Source organism: Gymnoscopelus microlampas (assembly GCF_963454915.1).
Source record: "Gymnoscopelus microlampas genome assembly, chromosome: 5".
NCBI lineage: Eukaryota > Metazoa > Chordata > Actinopteri > Myctophiformes > Myctophidae > Gymnoscopelus > Gymnoscopelus microlampas.
Window position 1 is genome coordinate 59,373,777 of NC_139942.1, and position 26,448 is coordinate 59,400,224.

The 26,448-nt window shown below is 40.0% G+C and overlaps 2 protein-coding genes across 2 annotated transcripts in view; both read left to right on the forward strand.

The window, feature by feature from the left end:
• The window catches only part of LOC311045313 (segment polarity protein dishevelled homolog DVL-3-like), a 48,456-nt gene extending 45,210 nt beyond the window's left edge, over positions 1-3,246 (forward strand). Inside the window, exon 15 of the mRNA XM_084057148.1 lies at positions 2,462-3,246. Within this exon, the coding sequence (XP_083913274.1) occupies positions 2,462-2,868 (407 nt within the window). The 3' untranslated portion in view covers positions 2,869-3,246. The remainder of the gene's footprint in view (positions 1-2,461) is intronic.
• Positions 3,247-8,709: 5,463 nt separating this feature from the next.
• LOC311044739 (AP-2 complex subunit mu-A-like) overlaps positions 8,710-26,448 on the forward strand; it is a 36,606-nt gene continuing 18,867 nt past the window's right edge. The window contains exons 1-5 of the mRNA XM_084056500.1: positions 8,710-8,848; positions 17,555-17,674; positions 23,919-23,970; positions 24,098-24,311; positions 25,898-25,980. Coding sequence (XP_083912626.1) covers positions 17,601-17,674; positions 23,919-23,970; positions 24,098-24,311; positions 25,898-25,980 — 423 coding nt within the window. The 5' untranslated portion in view covers positions 8,710-8,848; positions 17,555-17,600. The remainder of the gene's footprint in view (positions 8,849-17,554; positions 17,675-23,918; positions 23,971-24,097; positions 24,312-25,897; positions 25,981-26,448) is intronic.

A 26,448-nucleotide genomic window follows, 5' to 3' on the forward strand; every position in this document is an offset into this window, starting at 1 on the left:
AATCTATATTTATATATGATCTATTAAACATTATAACAACTCAATCTATATTTATATATGATCTATTAAACATTATAACAACTCAATCTATATTTATATATGATCTATTAAACATTATAACAACTCAATCTATATTTATATATGATCTATTATACATTATAACAACTCAATCTATATTTATATATGATCTATTAAACATTATAACAACTCAATCTATATTTATATATGATCTATTCTACATTATAACAACTCAATCTATATTTATATATGATCTATTAAACATTATAACAACTCAATCTATATTTATATATGATCTATTAAACATTATAACAACTCAATCTATATTTATATATGATCTATTAAACATTATAACAACTCAATCTATATTTATATATGATCTATTAAACATTATAACAACTCAATCTATATTTATATATGATCTATTAAACATTATAACAACTCAATCTATATTTATATATGATCTATTATACAATACCAGCCGCGCACGGGGCCCAGCGTGGGTGCGTGTATATTGGGGTACCCAAATCGCCGGAGTAAAAGTGTCCAAAAGGAAAAAAAAAAAAAAAAAAAAAAAAAAAAATTGGAAAAAATGTTAATAGTGATTGTTACTTTGGTGGTCCGCGGACCCCCTGGTGGTCCGCCGACCCCTGTGAGTGTTGGGACCCCCGGGGACCCCCCTGGAACATGGCGGACCCCTTCGGCAGTTTTTTTTTTTTTCATGCACGGTTTGCTTGTTTCTGTCGCTTGTTTTTTAAAACCTGGCAGCAAACTTGGCAACCCGACTGACATCACTGACCTATCCTTGGTATTTGTACTTCCGGGTTGCATAATGATGACATCACTGTCGAGTCCTGTGGTGTCATGAACCTAGGCAGGTTTGTTTACCAGATTTCCCTGGGCAGCGTGCTGTTCTGTGGCCGTGGCTGTTTGTTTTTGTGTTTGGGATGAACATGGCACGTGAAGGACGGACATATTGTGATCGAGACATGAGTGAAGTGAAAGTAACGGCCTGGGTGGAACAAAGGACGTACGTAAGAAGGGGGGGGGGGTTGAAGCAAAGGAGCTGTGTGTGTGGTGTTGTGGAGGACATGGGCAGAGTGCAATGGCGGCCGCTCGTGTTGTTTCGGCGAAACCCGTCGCCGTGCGGTGTCGGTGGTGTGCACGGTAAACGGTACGAAGCTGCCTCCCCTTCCGTTTTGTCCGACATTTGGTGAGTAGAATTAATTATGTTGCGCGGTGGAAAAGGTGTAGTGAGCAATGAGATGTCCCCTACGCGACGCGTAAATTCAGCGCGGCCGCCGTGGCGAGTCAGTTGGCGACATGAGGTCTGGCGGTGCGTTGTTTATTCGATAACAGAGCTGTGGGGTGTCGCCACCGAGGGTGCGGAAGTCGCTCGCCATTTATATAGTTAGATTATAACAACTCAATCTATATTTATATATGATCTATTAAACATTATAACAACTCAATCTATATTTATATATGATCTATTATACATTATAACAACTCAATCTATATTTATATATGATCTATTATACATTATAATTATAACTGACTGAATCGTCTATTTATTTATTTGTATCTAGAACTTATCTTATTCTTTTAGTTTTTTCTTAATGAAGTTCCTTTTCTTTTATGTGACTTTGGGAATCTATCTTAATACATCTGAGCTCTTATTATTATGATGTTGTTTTTACTGCAGTAAGAAGTAGAAAAACACTATATAATATATTTAATATATTATTATGTTGCAGGAAGCAGTATATATAATATATATAATGTATTAGGGTTAGGGTTAATATTATGTTAATATTATGTTAATATTATGTTACAGGAAGCAGTGTCTCTGCTGTCCGGCAGCAACCAGCTAAATCCAACATGTTCACTTTTCAGGAAATGACAAAAACAAAAAAAAAGTGGAGTTAGGAGGTTTTGTTCATCATTGATTAGAACAGCTGTGTGTGTGTGTGTGTGTGTGTGTGTGTGTGTGTGTGTGTGTGTGTGTGTGTGTGTGTGTGTGTGTGTGTGTGTGTGTGTGTGTGTGTGTGTGTGTGTGTGTGTGTGTGTGTGTGTGTGTGTGTGTGAGAGAACAGCTGAATGGACCTCCAAGCTCACAATGAGGTTGGAGGTCAAAAGGGGGTGGAGCCAAGAGTCAGCTAAACCAGGTAACTCCACCCCCCTATGGTGAACTTAGCTGGTTTAGCAGAAAGTTTGAAGTTCCGATGGATTTAGCTGGTTTTGTCAGAAGCACTTTTTAACACTTTTCATTGGTTCAATATTGTTTTAATCAACACACAGACGTAAAGGGTTCAATGGCCCTGATTTATGGAAACAAATGCAAAAGTGGAAAAATTGATTTAGCTGGTTCCTGTTCCTGGGTTAATATTATGTTAATATTATGCTAATGTTATGTTAATATTATGTTAATATTATGTTACAGGAAGCAGTGGGTCAAACTGCAGTAAGAACAACGAGGGTCGGAAGTCGGGAGGAAGCGGCAGCGAGTCCGGAGAGTTGCGGAACCACCGGGCCCCCAGCGAGCGCTCTCTGGGGGCCCCCAGCGAGCGCTCTCTGGGGGCCCCCAGCGAGCGCTCTCTGGGGGCCCCCAGCGAGCGAAGCGTCCGCAGCTCCTTAAGCCACCGCAGTGGTCACTCGCTTTCCTACGGGGGGGGCCTGGTGTACGGGCCCCCCGGCCTGCCCCCCCAGCCCCCCCCGGCCCCCGGGGCCCCTGGGGCCCCCCAGGGGGGCAGGGAGATGTCCTCCGTACCGCCGGAGCTCACCGCCTCCCGCCAGTCCCTGCGCTTGGCCGTGGGAAACCCCGGGGAGTTCTTTGTGGACGTCATGTGACCATGTCATGTGACCACCCATCATGTGACCACACACAGCTTCCTGTTGTCTTGGTTTTTTTGTTTTGTTTTAAAAAAAGGGTTTTTAGTTTCTAAACACGGGCCTTATACTTGTTTAGATCATTTGGACCACAAAAGGTAAAAAAACACAATAATGATGATAATACTATAATAAATATTTTTATTATTATTAAAATGTATTATCACTCTGGGAAAGCGGCGATCCAGAGGCAATCAAATGGACCAATTACAGTCATTTTTGGCCCAAAAGATCTGGAATAAGGGCCCATGTTTAAAATAAAACAATCTTCCCCTTTAAACACAGAGAATGACAGAAAGGAGCCATCCTGACACTTCTGGTCAGGATGTACATACTGACACATCCAGACCACTTCTGGTCTGCTTCCTTCATCCAGGAATGTTGTCGTTGACAGAACCGTTGACAGAACCGTTGACAGAACCGTTGACACAACCGTTGACAGAACCGTTGACACGACCGTTGACACGACCGTTGACACGACCGTTGACACGACCGTTGACAGGACCGTTGACAGGACCGTTGACAGGACCGTTGACACGACCGTTGACAGGACCGTTGACACGACCGTTGACACGACCGTTGACACGACCGTTGACACGACCGTTGACAGAACCGTTGACAGAACCGTTGACACAACCGTTGACAGAACCGTTGACACGACCGTTGACACGACCGTTGACAGAACCGTTGACAGAACCGTTGACACAACCGTTGACAGAACCGTTGACACGACCGTTGACACGACCGTTGACACGACCGTTGACAGGACCGTTGACAGGACCGTTGACAGGACCGTTGACAGGACCGTTGACAGAACCGTTGATAGGACCGTTGACAGGACCGTTGATAGAACCGTTGACAGGACCGTTGACACAACCGTTGATAGAACCGTTGACAGGACCGTTGACAGGACCGTTGACAGAACCGTTGACAGGACCGTTGACAGGACCGTTGACAGGACCGTTGACAGAACCGTTGATAGAACCGTTGACAGGACCGTTGATAGGACCGTTGACAGGACCGTTGACAGAACCGTTGATAGAACCGTTGACAGAACCGCTCCCTCTTCTCTTTGCGCTTTTCTTCCAATTTGTGAAATCTGATTTATGCTTGGGTGTCTGAAACAGAAAACAACCAGCCTACTGTAGTAGACCTACTGTAGTAGACCTACTGTAGTAGACCTACTGTAGTAGACCTAAAAAAATGTTTTAAAAAACTTTCTGTGCAACTGGATTATAAATCAGGCATAAAGTACTTTTCTTCAGTGAAGAACCCTCCCCACAGCCTTCACATGGAACCAAAGCGCCTTTTCTCTGTTTCCCCTTCCTGTTGGGGAAGGAGTTTACGTGGGGACAAGACAGAGCCAGGAGAGGACACAGGAAGTGGGAGGAAGGAAACGAGGAGGGGAGGAGGAGGAGGAGGGGGGAACGATGACTCCACGCTTTTCAGCGTGGATGTTTTTTTTTTTTCCTTCCGTCTGTCAGTTGGAAACCTCATAATGTCTAAAACTGTTACTTTTCAGGATTCAAATTCAAAAGCATCAAAAGTAGCAGATCTACAAGCTTTCCATCTTGTAGATCTGCTACTTTTGATCCTCTGTGTGACGCTGTAGTGTGGTCAGGTAGGACGTTCATTTAAGAAAAAACACCAAAAGGTAGAATATGGAGAGAAGAGGTCTTTCTTTCTTTCTCTTCACTCCCCCCCCCTCTCATAGTCTCCATCTCTTCATTCATGTCTTTCTTCCCCTCGTTGACCTCGTTGACCTCATAATAACAAAGTGAACAAACTCTAACCTGATGTTTCTATGTTTGACTTAAAGAGAGAAAGAAACTCAAAACATGTTTGTAGTGAAAAAGAGAAATAACGTCCTTCTGTAAGAATGCCTTCGTTTTATATAGTGTGTGTGTGTGTGTGTGTGTGTGTGTGTGTGTGTGTGTGTGTGTGTGTGTGTGTGTGTGTGTGTGTGTGTGTGTGTGTGTGTGTGTGTGTGTGTGTGTGTGTGTGTGTGTGTGTGTGTGTGTGTGTGTCTGTGTATGTGTATGTGTGTGTGTGTGTGTGTGTGTGTATAACCCTGTGTGTGTGTGTATGTAGCTGGTTGCAAATAGTTTTCATAATTTCAACACTAAACTTCCAGCTTGAAGAACGATTTTTAAAGGACATTTTAAAGCTCCATTCAGTGATCCAGAGCAGTTTGTGTCTCTGTCTGTCATAATGTATAAAAGTGAACAAAAATATTTCTTACCATGACTTTCACACTACTCTTTTACTGAGGAAAAATGTCTTTTTATTTATAAATATAGTTTTATGACTTTACCTTGATTCTCTGTGTCATTTGTGTGTGTGTGTCATTTGTGTGTGTGTGTGTGTGTGTGTGTGTGTGTGTGTGTGTGTGTGTGTGTGTGTGTGTGTGTGTGTGTGTGTGTGTGTGTGTGTGTGTGTGTGTGTGAGAGAGAGAGATTCCAATTTCACTTGTTTCTGTTTACAATTTTCAATTTAGGGTTAGCATTTGTTAATTGTAAATTAGATACAGATTAAACAAGTGAAACCTTAACTGAGTTCTCTATCCTGATTGGGTAAAAGTGGTATACTGACCGGAAAATGCATTTTCTGTTTAATAAAGAGCTGGAGAGACAGGTAGAGCCCTGTTACTGAACAAACACTCTATAGTAATGATTACTATCACAATATAGAGCTATTTAACACTGTTACTGAACAAACACTCTATAGTAATGATTACTATCACAATATAGATCTATTTAACACTGTTACTGAACAAACACTCTATAGTAATGATTACTATCACAATATAGATCTATTTAACACTGTTACTGAACAAACACTATAGTAATGATTACTATCACAATATAGAGCTATTTAACACTGTTACTGAACAAACACTCTATAGTAATGATTACTATCACAATATAGATCTATTTAACACTGTTACTGAACAAACACTATAGTAATGATTACTATCACAATATAGAGCTATTTAACACTGTTACTGAACAAACACTCTATAGTAATGATTACTATCACAATATAGAGCTATTTAACACTGTTACTGAACAAACACTATAGTAATGATTACTATCACAATATGATCTATTTAACACTGTTACTGAACAAACACTATAGCAATGATTACTATCACAATATAGAGCTATTTAACACTGTTACTGAACAAACACTCTATAGTAATGATTACTATCACAATATAGAGCTATTTAACACTGTTACTGAACAAACACTCTATAGTAATGATTACTATCACAATATGATCTATTTAACACTGTTACTGAACAAACACTATAGTAATGATTACTATCACAATATAGAGCTATTTAACACTGTTACTGAACAAACACTCTATAGTAATGATTACTATCACAATATAGAGCTATTTAACACTGTTACTGAACAAACACTATAGTAATGATTACTATCACAATATAGAGCTATTTAACACTGTTACTGAACAAACACTATAGCAATGATTACTATCATCACAATATAGATCTATTTAACACTGTTACTGAACAAACACTCTATAGCAATGATTACTATCACAATATAGATCTATTTAACACTGTTACTGAACAAACACTCTATAGTAATGATTACTATCACAATATAGAGCTATTTAACACTGTTACTGAACAAACACTATAGTAATGATTACTATCACAATATAGAGCTATTTAACACTGTTACTGAACAAACACTCTATAGCAATGATTACTATCATCACAATATAGATCTATTTAACACTGTTACTGAACAAACACTCTATAGCAATGATTACTATCACAATATAGATCTATTTAACACTGTTACTGAACAAACACTCTATAGTAATGATTACTATCACAATATAGATCTATTTAACACTGTTACTGAACGAACACTCTAGTAATGATTACTCACAATCACAATATAGACATTATTTATAGTTTATAATGTGTCATCAACATCCTGCAGGGTTATTATTAGTCATGTTTATATATAATTATGTAATAATATAAATCATATTGTTTATAATTTGTTATCAGCCGGCAGTGTTATTAGTATGTATAATTATAATTAGTCATATGTATATATTATTGTTATCATCAGCAGCCTGCAGGGTTATTATTAGTCATATCTATATATAATATTATGTAATTAGTAATATTTATAAATAAATATAATTAGTAACATGTATATATAATATTAGTTTTAGTTTGTATTGGCCAGTGCACTCAGTGCTGTATTTCCGAACGCACCCTACAGCCTGCAGGGGGCGTGGTTCAGGGCGGGGTTCCAACATTGTTACAGCCGCGCCTTTTTCCTGTTGGAGCGTCATGACGTCACTGTGTTAATGTCAGCTGACTCTTCACTGGATCCCATCGCCTGGGAGGACGCCGCACTGTCACTGCGGAAGCACGCGCACACACACATACGCACGCACGCATGCACACGCACAGAGTGATAGACAGACTATTCTTGTCTTTCTTTCCTTTTTGCTGATAAAATGAACCAAATAATTCTACTTCTGTGTTATTAATATATTTTAAAAGATCAAAGTGTTGATTATTAAACCATGTAATGTCATCTCCATAAGATGGCATATCTGACAGAGTTGACATTGATTGATTGATTGATTGATTGATTGAATACTTAAATGTAGAAGTTTGCAGAGACAAAGCACACGAAAGTACAGTTTAAAATACAAGGGTTAGCCTAACGGCTTGTTTCCATTGGGTCCTTGACTCCTTGTACTTAATTCATATTCATGTTTTTTCACAGTCGTAGTGAGTTTATTTGCTTAGGTTCTATTAATGCTAATAGAATACACTTCTTTTTTTATTTTTTTTATTTTGGATTTAGAAGGACTGACGGAGTTGACATGTTATGGTTGGGACACAACAGATAGTAATATTATTTATGATATATATATTATAACAGTCCAGTCCATAAAAAGATAAAAAACTAGAAAAAGTGCTCCTCAGAGCACAGGTCTCCACCAGGTCAGGTACGTTATTGTGGCCTCCTGGTGGCGCTATAATAGGCCAATGTCAAAAGGGTGCCATTTGTTCAAGGAATTTTCACTGCAATCGGACACTGCATTCATGATTTGAGGAATTTTGTTCCAAAAATGTGTTTTGCAAAATTAGACCTGCTGGTGGCGCTATAACAGGCCAATGTGAAAAGGGTGACATTTCTTCCTCGGCCTAATAGAAATGTGCGTGTGAAATTTCACGGGAATCGCAAGCTGCGTTCATGAATTGAGGCATTTTGTTCAAAACGGACCAATCCTGCAAACTTTGGAAGCCAATCTTAGGCAATCAGGATGGAATAGGGGAAATCGGATAAATTTGTGTTGATCACATGACTATAGAGATACTGTGTACTGATTTGTGTGATGTTTGGACAAAAAAAAGTATAGTATCAATAAATGTGTTTTGCACATATCGGCCTCCTGGTGGCGCTATAACAGGCCAATCTGAAACATTTGGGCCAAAGGTTCTGAATTGGCATCCAGGGAGTGTGTGTGCACAGTTTCACAGCGGGCGGGCCAACGGTGCCGGAGATTAGCTGCTAACGGACGGACGGACAGACAGACGGACACACACACGGACGGACGGACAGGGGGTAAAACATACTCTCTCGCCATGCCTTTCTGCCTGGTGGAGACAATAAATGAATGAAAAAAGTATTTCCTGCTCACACAGCGAGAGAGTGAAAAAAACGGTTGCCCCTCACAACCTGACTGGGATCGTCCAATCAGCAGCCAGGCAGCAGTCTGTCTCTACGGGCCATGGGATGTTGAGATAGAAGAGGCTCAGAGACAGAAGTACACACCCTGACTACACACTGCTATACACACACACAGCAGCGGGACGGTACGGTACGGACAGCAGGGCATCGAACCTTCGGCCTGTGAGGAACAACATTCAGGGTAAGAGAGCATTAAGAGGCTTTTTATTCATTTAAACATGTTTTTATTTCACGTTGTTTCACCCTTAAGGCCTTTCTGACGCGATGCTAACGCTAATGCTAGCTATAGCATGTAGCATGAAGCTAAGCTAACTGTGATCCGTTTTAATGTGAAGGTCAAGCTTTTAATTGATGACGTTTCATTAATTAATGAGTTTATTTTATGAAACAATAAGAGAGACTGACATGCTTTATGGAGGAAGAGGATTGATTTGCATATTATTATGGATGTGAGGGGGAGGGGGGGGCAGACATCTTGACCAGTTAACCAGTTATTAAGCAGTCTGGTCACACCAGTTAACCAGCTGAACATTGTGTAAACATCTGAACTAAAGCCTCACAACGCTCCTTTAGATCTATAGGGGTGGCATTGACCGCGGGTTCGAATCCCTGTGTGTGTGTGTGTGTGTGTGTGTGTGTGTGTGTGTGTGTGTGTGTGTGTGTGTGTGTGTGTGTGTGTGTGTGTGTGCATATGGACCTAATGGGTCAATTAAGAGAAAAACAAAAGAGGCAGAAATGACTGTAGTGTCTGATTGATGAGATCTGATCTACAAGCTACTAGTGCTTGTAGATCAGCTGTTTGGTGCACCTTGTGCTGCCTGGTCACGACACCTTCTGATCTGTCTAATCCTGTGTGTGTGTGTGTGTGTGTGTGTGTGTGTGTGTGTGTGTGTGTGTGTGTGTGTGTTTCTGCTCCATTCCATAGTATTCTGTTATATGAATGAATGAGAACTGATTCATTCATAAGACTTATTATTATTATTATTATTATTGTTATTGTTTAACAGGAAGACATAATGTATTTATTAGCCAATAAGATGACATACTTTGTCTTTAGCCAATAAGATGTCTGCTAGTGTGGATGCAGGCCAGACTTAAAGGAGTAGTTCACACAATGTTTTTGTAGCATTCCTGAGACAACAATTTGATGACCGGTGGAAAGATGTAAATGTCTCCTAGGTAGGAGACTTACAAGTGTCCTACCTAGGAGACTTACAAGTGTCCTACCTAGGAGACTACAAGTGTCCTACCTAGGAGACTACAAGTCTCCTAGGTAGGAGACTACAAGTGTCCTACCTAGGAGACTACAAGTGTCCTACCTAGGAGACTACAAGTCTCCTATCTAGGAGACTACAAGTCTCCTACCTAGGAGACTACAAGTCTCCTACCTAGGAGACTACAAGTCATCACCATCACATTATTGTCCTTTAGATTAGAAAGCAGGAAACTGACTGTTTTTGGCCTCAACTCCGTTGTCTAACTTAACTTAACTTGTGTTGTGAATAGATCTGCTGCTCTTTAATGTGAATAGATCTGATCTTTAATGTGAATAGATTTGATCTTTAATGTGAATAGATCTGCTCTTTAATGTGAATAGATCTGATCTTTAATGTGAATAGATCTGATCTTTAATGTGAATAGATCTGATCTTTAATGTGAATAGATCTGCTCTTTAATGTGAATAGATCTGATCTTTAATGTGAATAGATCTGATCTTTAATAGATCTGCTGCTCTTTAATGTGAATAGATCTGATCTTTAATGTGAATAGATCTGATCTTTAATGTGAATAGATCTGCTCTTTAATGTGAATAGATTTGATCTTTAATGTGAATAGATCTGATCTTTAATGTGAATAGATTTGATCTTTAATGTGAATAGATCTGATCTTTAATGTGAATAGATTTGATCTTTAATGTGAATAGATCTGATCTTTAATGTGAATAGATCTGATCTTTAATGTGAATAGATCTGCTCTTTAATGTGAATAGATCTGCTCTTTAATGTGAATAGATCTGATCTTTAATGTGAATAGATCTGATCTTTAATGTGAATAGATCTGATCTTTAATGTGAATAGATCTCTTTTATTAAATGGTGAACTTTGAATGAAATTGAATAGTGTATTTCACAGAATGATTTAAATGAAATGTAAATAGAGTTATTTATATTAAACAGGGTGTATTTCACAGAATGATTTAAATGAAATGTAAATAGAATTATTTATATTAAACAGGGTGTATTTCACAGAATGATTTAAATGAAATGTAAATAGTTATTTATATTAAACAGGGTGTATTTCACAGAATGATTTAAATGTAAATAGAGTTATTTATATTAAACAGGGTGTATTTCACAGAATGATTTAAATTAAATGTAAATAGTTAGAGATGTGATGAAAGAGAGAGAGGGGAGAGGATGTGATAGAGAGAGAGGAAGGGGGACATAGTGATGAAAGAGAGAGAGAGAGGAAGGGGGACATAGTGATGAAAGAGAGAGAGGGGAGAGAGAGAGAGAGAGAGAGAGAGAGGAAGGGGGACATAGTGATGAAAGAGAGAGAGGGGAGAGAGAGAGAGAGAGAGAGAGAGAGGAAGGGGGACATAGTGATGAAAGAGAGAGAGGGGAGAGAGAGAGAGAGAGAGAGAGAGAGAGAGGAAGGGGGACATAGTGATGAAAGAGAGAGAGAGGAAGGGGGACATAGTGATGAAAGAGAGAGAGGATGTGTCAGACAACGGTTTCCCTGTAATGTGGGTCAGACTCAGCACATGGTCTCACTTCTCATTTTCTCCTCCATTCCTCCCTTCATACTCCTCCTTTTCTCTCTTTCTCTTTTTGTCTGTCTGTCTGGTTGTCTGTCTGGTTTGTCTGTCTGGTTGTCTGTCTGTCTGGTTGTCTGTCTGTCTGTCTGGTTGTCTGTCTGTCTGTCTGTCTGTCTGTCTGTCTGTCTGTCTGGTTGTCTGTCTGTCTGTCTGGTTGTCTGTCTGGTTTGTCTGGTTGTCTGTCTGTCTGGTTGTCTGTCTGTCTGTCTGTCTGTCTGTCTGTCTGTCTGTCTGTCTGGTTGTCTGTCTGGTTGTCTGTCTGTCTGTCTGTCTGTCTGTCTGTCTGTCTGTCTGTCTGTCTGTCTGTCTGTCTGTCTGGTTTGTCTGGTTAATAAATACATCTTAGAATAATTGGTGGTGACTTATGCAGCTCAGAGTGAAAAGATCAGCCGTCCAGGTGCCCACATGCCCCTAGTGCCCAGATGTCCCTAGTGCCCACATGTCCCTAGTGCCCAGATGCCCCTAGTGCCCACATGTCCCTAGTGCCAAGATGGTTTTGGTGCCCACATGTCCCTAGTGCCCAGATGGTTTTGGTGCCCACATGTCCCTAGTGCCAAGATGGTTTTGGTGCCCACATGTCCCTAGTGCCCACATGTCCCTAGTGCCCAGATGGTTTTGGTGCCCACATGTCCCTAGTGCCCAGATGGTTTTGGTGCCCACATGTCCCTAGTGCCCAGATGGTTTTGGTGCCCACATGTCCCTAGTGCCCAGATGGTTTTGGTGCCCACGGTTACCAGCCAGAGTGACGGCTTGTGTTGGTAACCGGAACACTCGCCCCAAAATACACCAAAATACACCAGTTACACTAACTAACCCTAATACACCAGTTACACTAACTAACCCTAATACACCAGTTACACTAACTAACCCTAATACACCAGTTACACTAACTAACCCTAATACACCAGTTACACTAACTAACCCTAATACACCAGTTACACTAACTAACCCTAATACACCAGTTACACTAACTAACCCTAATACACCAGTTACACTAACTAACCCTAATACACCAGTTACACTAACTAACCCTAATACACCAGTTACACTAACTAACCCTAATACACCAGTTACCCTAACTAACCCTAATACACCAGTTACACTAACTAACCCTAATACACCAGTGGTTCTATTTGTTTTACTGATGTTAAGGTCAGGAATAAGGTTAGGTTTAGACATAGTTTTACTGATGTTAAGGTTAGGAATAAGGTTAGGTTTAGACATAGTTTTACTGATGTTAAGGTTAGGAATAAGGTTAGGTTTAGACATAGTTTTACTGAGGTTAAGGTTAGGAATAAGGTTAGGTTTAGACATAGATTTACTGATGTTAAGGTCAGGAATAAGGTTAGGTTTAGACATAGTTTTACTGATGTTAAGGTTAGGAATAAGGTTAGGTTTAGACATAGTTTTACTGAGGTTAAGTTTAGGAATAAGGTTAGGTCTAGACATAGTTTTACTGAGGTTAAGGTTAGGAATAAGGTTAGGTTTAGACATAGTTTTACTGAGGTTAAGGTTAGGAATAAGGTTAGGTCTAGACATAGTTTTACTGAGGTTAATGTTAGGAATAAGGTTAGGTTTAGACATAGTTTTACTGATGTTAAGGTCAGGAATAAGGTTAGGTCTAGACATAGTTTTACTGAGGTTAAGGTCAGGAATAAGGTTAGGTCTAGACATAGTTTTACTGAGGTTAAGGTTAGGAATAAGGTTAGGTTTAGACATAGTTTTACTGAGGTTAAGTTTAGGAATAAGGTTAGGTTTAGACATAGTTTTACTGAGGTTAAGGTCAGGAATAAGGTTAGGTTTAGACATAGTTTTACTGAGGTTAAGGTTAGGAATAAGGTTAGGTTTAGACATAGTTTTACTGAGGTTAAGGTTAGGAATAAGGTTAGGTTTAGACATAGTTTTACTGAGGTTAAGGTCAGGAATAAGGTTAGGTTTAGACATAGTTTTACTGAGGTTAAGGTCAGGAATAAGGTTAGGTTTAGACATAGTTTTACTGAGGTTAAGGTCAGGAATAAGGTTAGGTTTAGACATAGTTTTACTGAGGTTAAGGTTAGGAATAAGGTTAGGTTTAGACATAGTTTTACTGAGGTTAAGGTCAGGAATAAGGTTAGGTTTAGACATAGTTTTACTGAGGTTAAGGTTAGGAATAAGGTTAGGTCTAGACATAGTTTTACTGAGGTTAATGTTAGGAATAAGGTTAGGTTTAGACATAGTTTTACTGATGTTAAGGTCAGGAATAAGGTTAGGTTTAGACATAGTTTTACTGAGGTTAAGGTTAGGAATAAGGTTAGGTTTAGACATAGTTTTACTGAGGTTAAGGTTAGGAATAAGGTTAGGTTTAGACATAGTTTTACTGAGGTTAAGGTTAGGAATAAGGTTAGGTTTAGACATAGTTTTACTGAGGTTAAGGTTAGGAATAAGGTTAGGTTTAGACATAGTTTTACTGAGGTTAAAGTTAGGAATAAGGTTAGGTTTAGACATAGTTTTACTGAGGTTAAGGTCAGGAATAAGGTTAGGTTTAGACATAGTTTTACTGATGTTAAGGTCAGGAATAAGGTTAGGTTTAGACATAGTTTTACTGAGGTTAAGGTTAGGAATAAGGTTAGGTTTAGACATAGTTTTACTGAGGTTAAGGTTAGGAATAAGGTTAGGTTTAGACATAGTTTTACTGAGGTTAAGGTTAGGAATAAGGTTAGGTTTAGACATAGTTTTACTGAGGTTAAGGTTAGGAATAAGGTTAGGTTTAGACATAGTTTTACTGATGTTAAGGTCAGGAATAAGGTTAGGTTTAGACATAGTTTTACTGAGGTTAAGGTCAGGAATAAGGTTAGGTTTAGACATAGTTTTACTGAGGTTAAGGTTAGGAATAAGGTTAGGTTTAGACATAGTTTTACTGAGGTTAAGGTTAGGAATAAGGTTAGGTTTAGACATAGTTTTACTGAGGTTAAGGTTAGGAATAAGGTTAGGTTTAGACATAGTTTTACTGAGGTTAAGGTCAGGAATAAGGTTAGGTTTAGACATAGTTTTACTGAGGTTAAGGTCAGGAATAAGGTTAGGTTTAGACATAGTTTTACTGAGGTTAAGGTCAGGAATAAGGTTAGGTTTAGACATAGTTTTACTGAGGTTAAGGTTAGGAATAAGGTTAGGTTTAGACATAGTTTTACTGAGGTTAAGGTCAGGAATAAGGTTAGGTTTAGACATAGTTTTACTGAGGTTAAGGTTAGGAATAAGGTTAGGTTTAGACATAGTTTTACTGAGGTTAAGGTCAGGAATAAGGTTAGGTTTAGACATAGTTTTACTGATGTTAAGGTTAGGAATAAGGTTAGGTCTAGACATAGTTTTACTGATGTTAAGGTTAGGAATAAGGTTAGGTCTAGACATAGTTTTACTGAGGTTAATGTTAGGAATAAGGTTAGGTTTAGACATAGTTTTACTGATGTTAAGGTCAGGAATAAGGTTAGGTTTAGACATAGTTTTACTGAGGTTAAGGTTAGGAATAAGGTTAGGTTTAGACATAGTTTTACTGAGGTTAAGGTTAGGAATAAGGTTAGGTTTAGACATAGTTTTACTGAGGTTAAGGTTAGGAATAAGGTTAGGTTTAGACATAGTTTTACTGAGGTTAAGGTTAGGAATAAGGTTAGGTTTAGACATAGTTTTACTGAGGTTAAAGTTAGGAATAAGGTTAGGTTTAGACATAGTTTTACTGAGGTTAAGGTCAGGAATAAGGTTAGGTTTAGACATAGTTTTACTGAGGTTAAGGTCAGGAATAAGGTTAGGTTTAGACATAGTTTTACTGAGGTTAAGGTTAGGAATAAGGTTAGGTTTAGACATAGTTTTACTGAGGTTAAGGTTAGGAATAAGGTTAGGTTTAGACATAGTTTTACTGAGGTTAAGGTTAGGAATAAGGTTAGGTTTAGACATAGTTTTACTGAGGTTAAGGTTAGGAATAAGGTTAGGTTTAGACATAGTTTTACTGAGGTTAAGGTTAGGAATAAGGTTAGGTTCAGACATAGTTTTACTGAGGTTAAGGTCAGGAATAAGGTTAGGTCTAGACATAGTTTTACTGAGGTTAAGGTTAGGAATAAGGTTAGGTTTAGACATAATTTTACTGAGGTTAAGGTTAGGAATAAGGTTAGGTTTAGACATAGTTTTACTGACGTTAAGGTCAGGAATAAGGTTAGGTTTAGACATAGTTTTACTGAGGTTAAGGTTAGGAATAAGGTTAGGTTTAGACATAGTTTTACTGAGGTTAAGGTTAGGAATAAGGTTAGGTTTAGACATAGTTTTACTGAGGTTAAGGTTAGGAATAAGGTTAGGTTTAGACATAGTTTTACTGAGGTTAAGGTTAGGAATAAGGTTAGGTTTAGACATAATTTTACTGAGGTTAAGGTTAGGAATAAGGTTAGGTTTAGACATAATTTTACTGAGGTTAAGGTTAGGAATAAGGTTAGGTTTAGACATAGTTTTACTGATGTTAAGGTCAGGAATAAGGTTAGGTTTAGACATAGTTTACTGAGGTTAAGGTTAAGAATACCAGGTGAATACTGCCGGTGGTGCCCTGGGGCGACTGTGTTTTGGGGCGAGGTATTCCATGCGCCTACAGGCTAATATATGGGAAAAATTGGCCAACATTTTGTGATTATTAGAAGTGGAGACACATGTGAAGGTGGAAAAGTAGATAGTTACCTAGCTGTGTGTGTGTGTGTGTGTGTGTGTGTGTGTGTGTGTGTGTGTGTGTGTGTGTGTGTGTGTGTGTGTGTGTGTGTGTGTGAACCAGGAGAATCCATTTTTATCTCTTATTAAAAATATATAAATAATATATTTTAATAAAAATGATCCATTTTGGGGGTAAAGATTAAAATGTTGCTTTTTTCTCCCCTTTCTTTCCTTACTGTTTAATGTGATGTCTCTCTCTCCTCTCCCCTCTCTCTCTCCCCTGTCTGTCTCTCTCCTCTCCCCTGTCTGTCTCTCTCCTCTCCCCTGTCTGTCTCTCTCCTCTCCCCTGTCTGTCTGTCTGTCTGTCTCTCCTCTCCCCTGTCTGTCTCTCTCCTCTCCCCTGTCTGTCTGTCTGTCTCTCCTCTCCCCTGTCTGTCTCTCCTCTCCCCTGTCTGTCTCTCTCCTCTCCCCTGTCTGTCTCTCTCTCCCCTGTCTCTCTCTCCTCTCCCCTGTCTGTCTGTCTGTCTCTCCTCTCCCCTGTCTGTCTCTCCTCTCCCCTGTCTGTCTCTCTCCCCCCTGTCTCTCTCTCCTCTCCCCTGTCTGTCTCTCTCCCCCCTGTCTCTCTCTCCTCTCCCCTGTCTGTCTCTCTCTCCCCTGTCTCTCTCTCCTCTCCCCTGTCTGTCTCTCCTCTCCCCTGTCTGTCTCTCTCCCCCCTGTCTCTCTCTCCTCTCCCCTGTCTGTCTCTCCTCTCCCCTGTCTGTCTCTCTCCCCCCTGTCTCTCTCTCCTCTCCCCTGTCTGTCTGTCTGTCTGTCTCTCTCTCTCTCTCTCTCCTCTCCCCTGTCTGTCTCTCTCTCCCCTGTCTCTCTCTCCTCTCCCCTGTCTGTCTGTCTGTCTGTCTGTCTGTCTGTCTGTCTGTCTGTCTGTCTGTCTGTCTGTCTGTCTGTCTGTCTGTCTCTCTCTCTCTCTCCTCTCCCCTGTCTGTCTCTCTCTCCTCTCCCCTGTCTGTCTCTCTCTCCCCTGTCTCTCTCTCCTCTCCCCTGTCTGTCTGTCTGTCTGTCTGTCTGTCTGTCTGTCTGTCTGTCTGTCTGTCTGTCTGTCTGTCTGTCTCTCTCTCTCTCTCCTCTCCCCTGTCTGTCTCTCTCTCCCCTGTCTCTCTCTCCTCTCCCCTGTCTGTCTGTCTCCTCTCCCCTGTCTGTCTCTCTCTCCCCTGTCTCTCTCTCCTCTCCCCTGTCTGTCTCTCTCCTCTCCCCTGTCTGTCTCTCTCTCCCCTGTCTCTCTCTCCTCTCCCCTGTCTGTCTCTCTCTCCCCTGTCTCTCTCTCCTCTCCCCTGTCTGTCTGTCTCTCCTCTCCCCTGTCTGTCTCTCTCTCCCCTGTCTCTCTCTCCTCTCCCCTGTCTGTCTCTCCTCTCAGGTGGTTGTAGTTTCATCATGGCCAATAAGGAGTGAGGAACATCAAGATGATTGGGGGACTGTTCATCTACAACCACAAGGGGGAGGTGCTTATCTCCCGTGTCTACCGCGATGACATAGGGTGAGTTCAAAACCTTTAACTTACTGTTTAATGTGATGACATAGGGTGAGTTCAAAACCTTTAACTTACTGTTTAATGTGATGACATAGGGTGAGTTCAAAACCTTTAACTTACTGTTTAATGTGATGACATAGGGTGAGTTCAAAACCTTTAACTTACTGTTTAATGTGATGACATAGGGTGAGTTCAAAACCTTTAACTTACTGTTTAATGTGATGACATAGGGTGAGTTCAAAACCTTTAACTTACTGTTTGATGTGATGACATAGGGTGAGTTCAAAACCTTTAACTTACTGTTTAATGTGATGACATAGGGTGAGTTCAAAACCTCTCTAACTTACTGTTTAATGTGATGACATAGGGTGAGTTCAAAACCTCTAACTTACTGTTTAATGTGATGACATAGGGTGAGTTCAAAACCTCTAACTTACTGTTTAATGTGATGACATAGGGTGAGTTCAAAACCTTTAACTTACTGTTTAATGTGATGACATAGGGTGAGTTCAAAACCTTTAACTTACTGTTTAATGTGATGACATAGGGTGAGTTCAAAACCGTTAACCTTTAACCTCTAACTTACTGTTTAATGTGATGACATAGGGTGAGTTCAAAACCTCTAACTTACTGTTTAATGTGATGACATAGGGTGAGTTCAAAACCTTTAACTTACTGTTTAATGTGATGACATAGGGTGAGTTCAAAACCTTTAACTTACTGTTTAATGTGATGACATAGGGTGAGTTCAAAACCTTTAACTTACTGTTTGATGTGATGACATAGGGTGAGTTCAAAACCTTTAACTTACTGTTTAATGTGATGACATAGGGTGAGTTCAAAACCTCTCTAACTTACTGTTTAATGTGATGACATAGGGTGAGTTCAAAACCTCTAACTTACTGTTTAATGTGATGACATAGGGTGAGTTCAAAACCTCTAACTTACTGTTTAATGTGATGACATAGGGTGAGTTCAAAACCTTTAACTTACTGTTTAATGTGATGACATAGGGTGAGTTCAAAACCTTTAACTTACTGTTTAATGTGATGACATAGGGTGAGTTCAAAACCTCTCTAACTTACTGTTTAATGTGATGACATAGGGTGAGTTCAAAACCTCTAACTTACTGTTTAATGTGATGACATAGGGTGAGTTCAAAACCTCTCTAACTTACTGTTTAATGTGATGACATAGGGTGAGTTCAAAACCTCTCTAACTTACTGTTTAATGTGATGACATAGGGTGAGTTCAAAACCTCTAACTTACTGTTTAATGTGATGACATAGGGTGAGTTCAAAACCTCTAACTTACTGTTTAATGTGATGACATAGGGTGAGTTCAAAACCTAACTTACTGTTTAATGTGATGACATAGGGTGAGTTCAAAACCTTTAACTTACTGTTTAATGTGATGACATAGGGTGAGTTCAAAACCTCTAACTTACTGTTTAATGTGATGACATAGGGTGAGTTCAAAACCTCTAACTTACTGTTTAATGTGATGACATAGGGTGATTTCAAAACTTCTAACTTACTGTTTAATGTGATGACATAGGGTGAGTTCAAAACCTCTAACTTACTGTTTAATGTGATGACATGGGGTGAGTTCAAAACCTCTAACTTACTGTTTAATGCAGGGGTGGGCAACATCTTTTTCCAGAGGGCCACATTGAATGTTATAAAGTGAATGAAGGGCCGCACACTGGAAATTTGAATTGAAACTTAAAACACACAGTGCTGAATTATGTTAAACTACAATAGGCTATTAACCCAGCCTGAAGGCCTGCGTCCTTACTTCACAATAATGTTCAGTTACAAAATGTTTTTTTACAGCTGTATGTGTCACTCTGGTGTACTCTGAGGTTGCAATAAAAAGATAAACATCCACTTCAGTGCATTATCAACTTTTAAATTACAAATTGTTTGATATTCACCACTTCATAGGTCACTTATGAAACACATTGCATTTATAAATATGGACTCAAGGCTGACTGCACAAGTATAACCTTTATTTAATATTTTGAGTACATACCTGCATTGCAAAGAATTGAGACATTTGTAATATTCACAGGCATAACTTTGTACATAGGTGGCATATTCATGAATATAAACATGAATTAACTGTCCTCAAATCATTTTTTGTTCTGTTATTTATTGTATAACTGTGTGTGACTGTTTTCACTTTTAATACCAATCAGATCTGCATCACTGAATGACAGCAAAACAACTTTAAAAAAAAACTGTTACAGAAATATATTACATGGCATATTCATGAATATAAACATGAATTGACTGTACTCAAATAATTTTTTGTTCTGTTATTTCTTGTATAACTGTGTGACTGTTTTCACTTTTAATACCAATCAGATCTGCATCACTGAATGACAGCAAAACAACTTTTACTGTTCATAAAAAAAACGTTATACAGAAATACATTACATTCCTTGTCTCTTCTGTTTTAGTTGTGCAACAATAAGTAATATGAGAGTGGGGTAGTTACGAATGACACTCATCATGAAAAGCTTTGCCTACCCGTTATTTAGCCTGATGGGAACAATTGGGACGGTCAGCTCTCTTTACAAGTCCATCAAAGTCTGGCGTCATTTCTGATGTTGAAATGCGCAGCACAGAGGAGAGATGGTTATCTGTCAGGCGTGATCTGTAGCGTGACTTGTTGTAGTTCATCACAGAAAAGGTTTGTTCGCACACATAAGTGGAGCCAAACAAAACAAGCATCCTCTGTGCGTGCTTGCGCAGGTTTGGAAACTGCGTTTCATTCAGAGAGCCATAAAAACTGTCCAGCGTGCATGTAGTAAACTTTTCTTTGATAGCAGCGTCACTCTGGATGTCAATCAGTTCTATTTGCACATTTGGGGGGGCTTTCTCGCTGTCGAATGAAAGGGGAGAGGACACCAGCTCCAGCTCCGGTTCTATCTGCGCAAAGTCAGAGAAACGGCGGTTGAACTCGCTGTGGAGGGCTGTGAGAGTAGTGCTGTATCTGTCAGTGTGGCTCGCGGGCACATCCAGGGTCGCAAGCGTTTGGAAATGTGTGAAGCACTTGTTATTCATTTGTCGGGAAAACAGGGTGAGCTTGGCTTTGAACGCTCGCACATGTGAATACAGCTCGTGCTCAAAAGCATTCTTTCCCTGCAGCTTCAGATTGAGCTCGTTAGATGCCCCAATAAATCCACCCCGAATGCAAAGTCACACAAGCAATCCGGATCTTGCAACTCTGCAAAATCTTCAGCTTTCCCAACAGTGACCAGGAACGTCGCTATTTCGGCTCTCAATTCCCACACACGTTGAAACACCTTCCCCAGGCTCAGCCAGCGAACATTCGAGTGGTAGAGCAAGTCAGTGTGCTCCGTTTCCCTTTCCTCCAGCAGCTGGATGAACTGGCGATGGTTAAGCCCTCGGGCACGAATAAAGTTGACGATTTTCACCACCGTTTTAGCGACATGCTCCATTTGCAAAACAGATTTACACAGGGATTCCTGGTGAATTATGCAGTGTAGGCAGATCAAATCTGCGCTGGGGTTGTCCTCTCTTACCCGGTCCTGCAGTCTTCGCAGGAGACCGATGTTCTTGCCAGTGAGGTTTGGAGATCCATCTGTTGTCACATTCAGCAATTTATTCCATGGCAGGTTCAGCCTCTCCAAACAGCCTGACACCCGGTCGTAGAGATCTGCTCCTCTGGTTCTGCCCTTCATTGACTCCATGGCAAGAAATTCCTCCACTATTTCAAACTTATCATTGATCCCTCGAATAAGAATAAGTAGCTGGGCAGTATCTTTGATGTCTGTGCTCTCATCCAGTGCCATGGAAACATATGTAAAGTCATCTGCCTTTTCTGACAATTCAGCAGACAGGTCTTCTTCATCAATTAATTCCACACGCCGTGTGACTGTGCGGCGAGAGAGACTGATATTTTCGAACTGGGTTTTCTTTTCAGGGCAAACCATGTTAGCTGCCACCAACATACAGTCTTTAACAAATTCACCATCAGAGAACGGCTTGCTATGTTGTGCGAGCCTGTGTGACAGTACGTAGCTAACTTTCGTTGCCGTTTCTTGAATGGTCGACTGCTTTGTTAAAGTATTCTGCTGGGAAGTTAGTCTGGAGGCCAGTTTCAGGACTTCTTTTTCTCTTTCCTGCGATGACATGTTTGCACCATATTTGGCATGTTTGGTCGTAAAATGTCTCTTGATGTTGTATAATTTGAACACAGAAACACTCTCGTTGCATATCAAACATATTACCTTTTTGTCTGCACATGTTACAAAAAACTTAGATGTCCACTCTTTGTTAAAGACACGACATTCCGAGTCAACTTTTTGCTTTTTTGCATTCATCTTGCTGTTTGTTTCATCACCGCAACACAACCTGTTGTGTCCGTCATGTTGTGCACTGAAAATAGCCAATCTACAAGCTCACAACTCCTTGTGGCTGAGTCATGTTGTGAGCTTACAGATCGACTGTTTCCGGCACCTCTCTGATAGGCCCATCTGGCTGCAGAATGAACACGTGACCGCTGCTGGAACACAGTTGCAAAAAACAGCACGTCAGCGCCCTCTGTTGGGACTTAGTAAAATTGATTTAATTGAAAGCCACTTATATAATGCTGCCTGTTATATATTTTTGCTTCGTTTTTGTTTTTCCTTTGAAGACGTCGCGGGCCGTATTGAGATGGGGGGCCGTATGTTTCCCATGTGTGGTTTAATGTGATGACATAGGGTGAGCTCAAAACCTTTAACTTATTGTTTAATGTGATGACATAGGGTGAGTTCAAAACCTCTAACTTACTGTTTAATGTGATGACATAGGGTGAGTTCAAAACCTCTAACTTACTGTTTAATGTGATGACATAGGGTGAGCTCAAAACCTTTAACTTATTGTTTAATGTGATGACATAGGGTGAGTTCAAAACCTTTAACTTACTGTTTAATGTGATGACATAGGGTGAGCTCAAAACCTCTAACTTACTGTTTAATGTGATGACATAGGGTGAGTTCAAAACCTTTAACTTACTGTTTAATGTGATGACATAGGGTGAGCTCAAAACCTTTAACTTATTGTTTAATGTGATGACATAGGGTGAGCTCAAAACCTTTAACTTACTGTTTAATGTGATGACATAGGGTGAGTTCAAAACCTTTAACTTACTGTTTAATGTGATGACATAGGGTGAGTTCAAAACCTCTAACTTACTGTTTAATGTGATGACATAGGGTGAGTTCAAAACCTTTAACTTACTGTTTAATGTGATGACATAGGGTGAGCTCAAAACCTTTAACTTACTGTTTAATGTGATGACATAGGGTGAGCTCAAAACCTCTAACTTACTGTTTAATGTGATGACATAGGGTGAGCTCAAAACCTTTAACTTACTGTTTAATGTGATGACATAGGGTGAGCTCAAAACCTTTAACTTACTGTTTAATGTGATGACATAGGGTGAGTTCAAAACCTTTAACCTACTGTTTAATGTGATGACATAGGGTGAGTTCAAAACCTTTAACTTACTGTTTAATGTGATGACATAGGGTGAGTTCAAAACCTTTAACTTACTGTTTAATGTGATGACATAGGGTGAGTTCAAAACCTCTAACTTACTGTTTAATGTGATGACATAGGGTGAGTTCAAAACCTTTAACTTACTGTTTAATGTGATGACATAGGGTGAGTTCAAAACCTTTAACTTACTGTTTAATGTGATGACATAGGGTGAGTTCAAAACCTCTAACTTACTGTTTAATGTGATGACATAGGGTGAGTTCAAAACTAATTAACTAAATTAGAAAACAAATGTCTAAGAAGTAGTGAAAAAAGCAGATCTACAAGCTCGCAACGCGGCGAGAATGCGTGTTTGCAGATCTGCTATTTTCACTGGTTTGGGTCTGATTTCTCCTTTGGGTCTTGAGATAAAACATGTGTGAACCAAGGTGTCATGTGTTTGCTGCTCAGCCAATCAAACACAGCCGTGGGAAAGTCAACCTGAACAGGACTTTAATGGTAGATCCACTATTTACTACCAGGTGTGTTTATGTAATAATAGAATAATAATAATGATAATGTGTATCTCTAACCCCCAGTAAGAACCAGTGTGTGAGAAACACTGGTTCTTACTCATATTCTATGATCCTATAGTTTACTGAGACACTACACTGTGTGTGTGTGTGTGTGTGTGTGTGTGTGTGTGTGTGTGTGTGTGTGTTAAATGATCGTCTCATTTCTTCTCTCCTCTCCAGGCGTAATGCGGTGGACGCCTTCCGCGTCAACGTGATCCATGCCAGACAGCAGGTTAGTTCTCCTTCACAAACAGAAATATATATATAATATAAAAATCTGTATATTTCAGGTTCGTTCTCTGGTCACCAACATATTTATAATTACATATATATATATATATATATATATATATATATAGGTTCGTTCTCCGGTCACCAACATCGCCCGGACCAGCTTCTTCCACGTGAAGCGCTCTAACATCTGGCTGGCTGCCGTCACTAAGCAGAATGTCAACGCTGCCATGGTGTTCGAGTTCCTCTACAAGATGTGTGACGTCATGGCCGCCTACTTCGGCAAGATCAGTGAGGAGAACATCAAGAACAACTTTGTGCTCATCTACGAGCTGCTGGATGGTAAGAGTGTGTGCTTTTATTACTATGCTTGATATGAGAGGACCTACCACAGGTCACACTTATATGAGAGGACTTACCACAGGTCATTATTACTATGCTTGATATGAGAGGACCTACCACAGGTCACACTGATATGAGAGGACTTACCACAGGTCATTATTACTATGCTTGATATGAGAGGACCTACCACAGGTCACACTTATATGAGAGGACTTACCACAGGTCACACTGATATGAGACGACCTACCACAGGTCACACTGATATGAGACGACCTACCACAGGTCACACTGATATGAGACGACCTACCACAGGTCACTGATATGAGACGACCTACCACAGGTCACACTGATATGAGAGGACACTGTGTCAGACACAGTGTCTGACACTCCAAACCTCTACCAAAGCAGTGTGGGTTTTTGAAGCACATTTTGATTTAGTTTTTGTCTTTTGAATAAAATGTTATTACATTTTAGTCATCTGAAATGTTTTAATTTTAGTGACTAAATCTACTGTTGAAGTTTATTTTGGCAGACTGTGATGACATAGTAATACCTGATTTATACTTAGCTGTGTGCCGAAAATAGCTGATCTACAAGCTCGCAATGTGTCACAGACGTGACCACCTACTGGATCTCTTTCCACTAGTCTTAGTTCTACTGGATCTCTTCTCCTCTAGTCTTAGTTCTACTGGATCTCTTCTCCACTAGTCTTAGTTGTACTGGATCTCTTCTCCACTAGTCTTAGTTCTACTGGATCTCTTCTCCACTAGTCTTAGTTGTACTGGATCTCTTCTCCACTAGTCTTAGCTCTACTGGATCTCTTCTCCACTAGTCTTAGTTCTACTGGATCTCTTCTCCACTAGTCTTAGTTCTACTGGATCTCTTCTCCGCTAGTCTTAGTTCTACTGGATCTCTTCTCCGCTAGTCCTAGTTCTACTGGATCTCTTCTCCGCTAGTCTTAGTTCTACTGGATCTCTTCTCCACTAGTCTTAGTTCTACTGGATCTCTTCTCCACTAGTCTTAGTTCTACTGGATCTCTTCTCCACTAGTCTTAGTTCTACTGGATCTCTTCTCCACTAGTCTTAGTTCTACTGGATCTCTTCTCCACTAGTCTTAGTTCTACTGGATCTCTTCTCCACTAGTCTTAGTTCTACTGGATCTCTTCTCCTCTAGTTTTAGTTCTACTGGATCTCTTCTCCACTAGTCTTAGTTCTACTGGATCTCTTCTCCACTAGTCTTAGTTCTACTGGATCTCTTCTCCACTAGTCTTAGTTCTACTGGATCTCTTCTCCACTAGTCCCTCCCTGACGTTTTAGTCTAGTTTATTTTTGTTGAAATGAAATTGTCAATATATTTAGTCATAGTTTAGTTGATCAAATTAACACTGAACCAAACAGTCAGTCAGTCTACATCTACGTATCCTTTTCCACTTCAATATGAGTTTACTCTGTTGCTACAGTCTGCATAGGTTTGCTCTTAACTCTGTGTGTGTGTGTGTGTGTGTGTGTGTGTGTGTGTGTGTGTGTGTGTGTGTGTGTGTGTGTGTGTGTGTGTGTGTGTGTGTGTGTGTGTGTGTGTGTACACAGAGATCCTGGACTTTGGATATCCCCAGAACTCAGAGACCGGCGCTCTGAAAACCTTCATCACCCAGCAGGGCATCAAGGGACAGGTCAGCAAGGACAGGGTTAACCCAGGATACCACCTGACCCTGTTTAACCCTTAACCAGGATACACAACATGTTTTAATAATATGAAACGGTGAAAGGTTCCATAAGAACTGCTTTTACTGCCTGTAAACCATAGAAATCATGTGACAAAGGTTTATAATGATAGATACAAAGTGCAGCATCATTCAAATCTGTTATTGAATGAAATTATTCAAAAGTATTTTATGAAACCTTTAACATTTGTCCCTCCTCCATCTCCACCTGTGGACACGCCTCCATCCACCTGTGGACACGCCTCCATCCAGCATCAGGTGACAAAGATACACCAGTTATATAAACTTAACTTCGGCCGATTATATCGCCCCTTTAATAATGCCAATTGGTATTTTGTTTTATATCATGTTTATCGTTGATTAGTCACCTTTACAGCGAGGTACAGCTTGTAAGGATCGGGCGTTCGTGGAATGAGC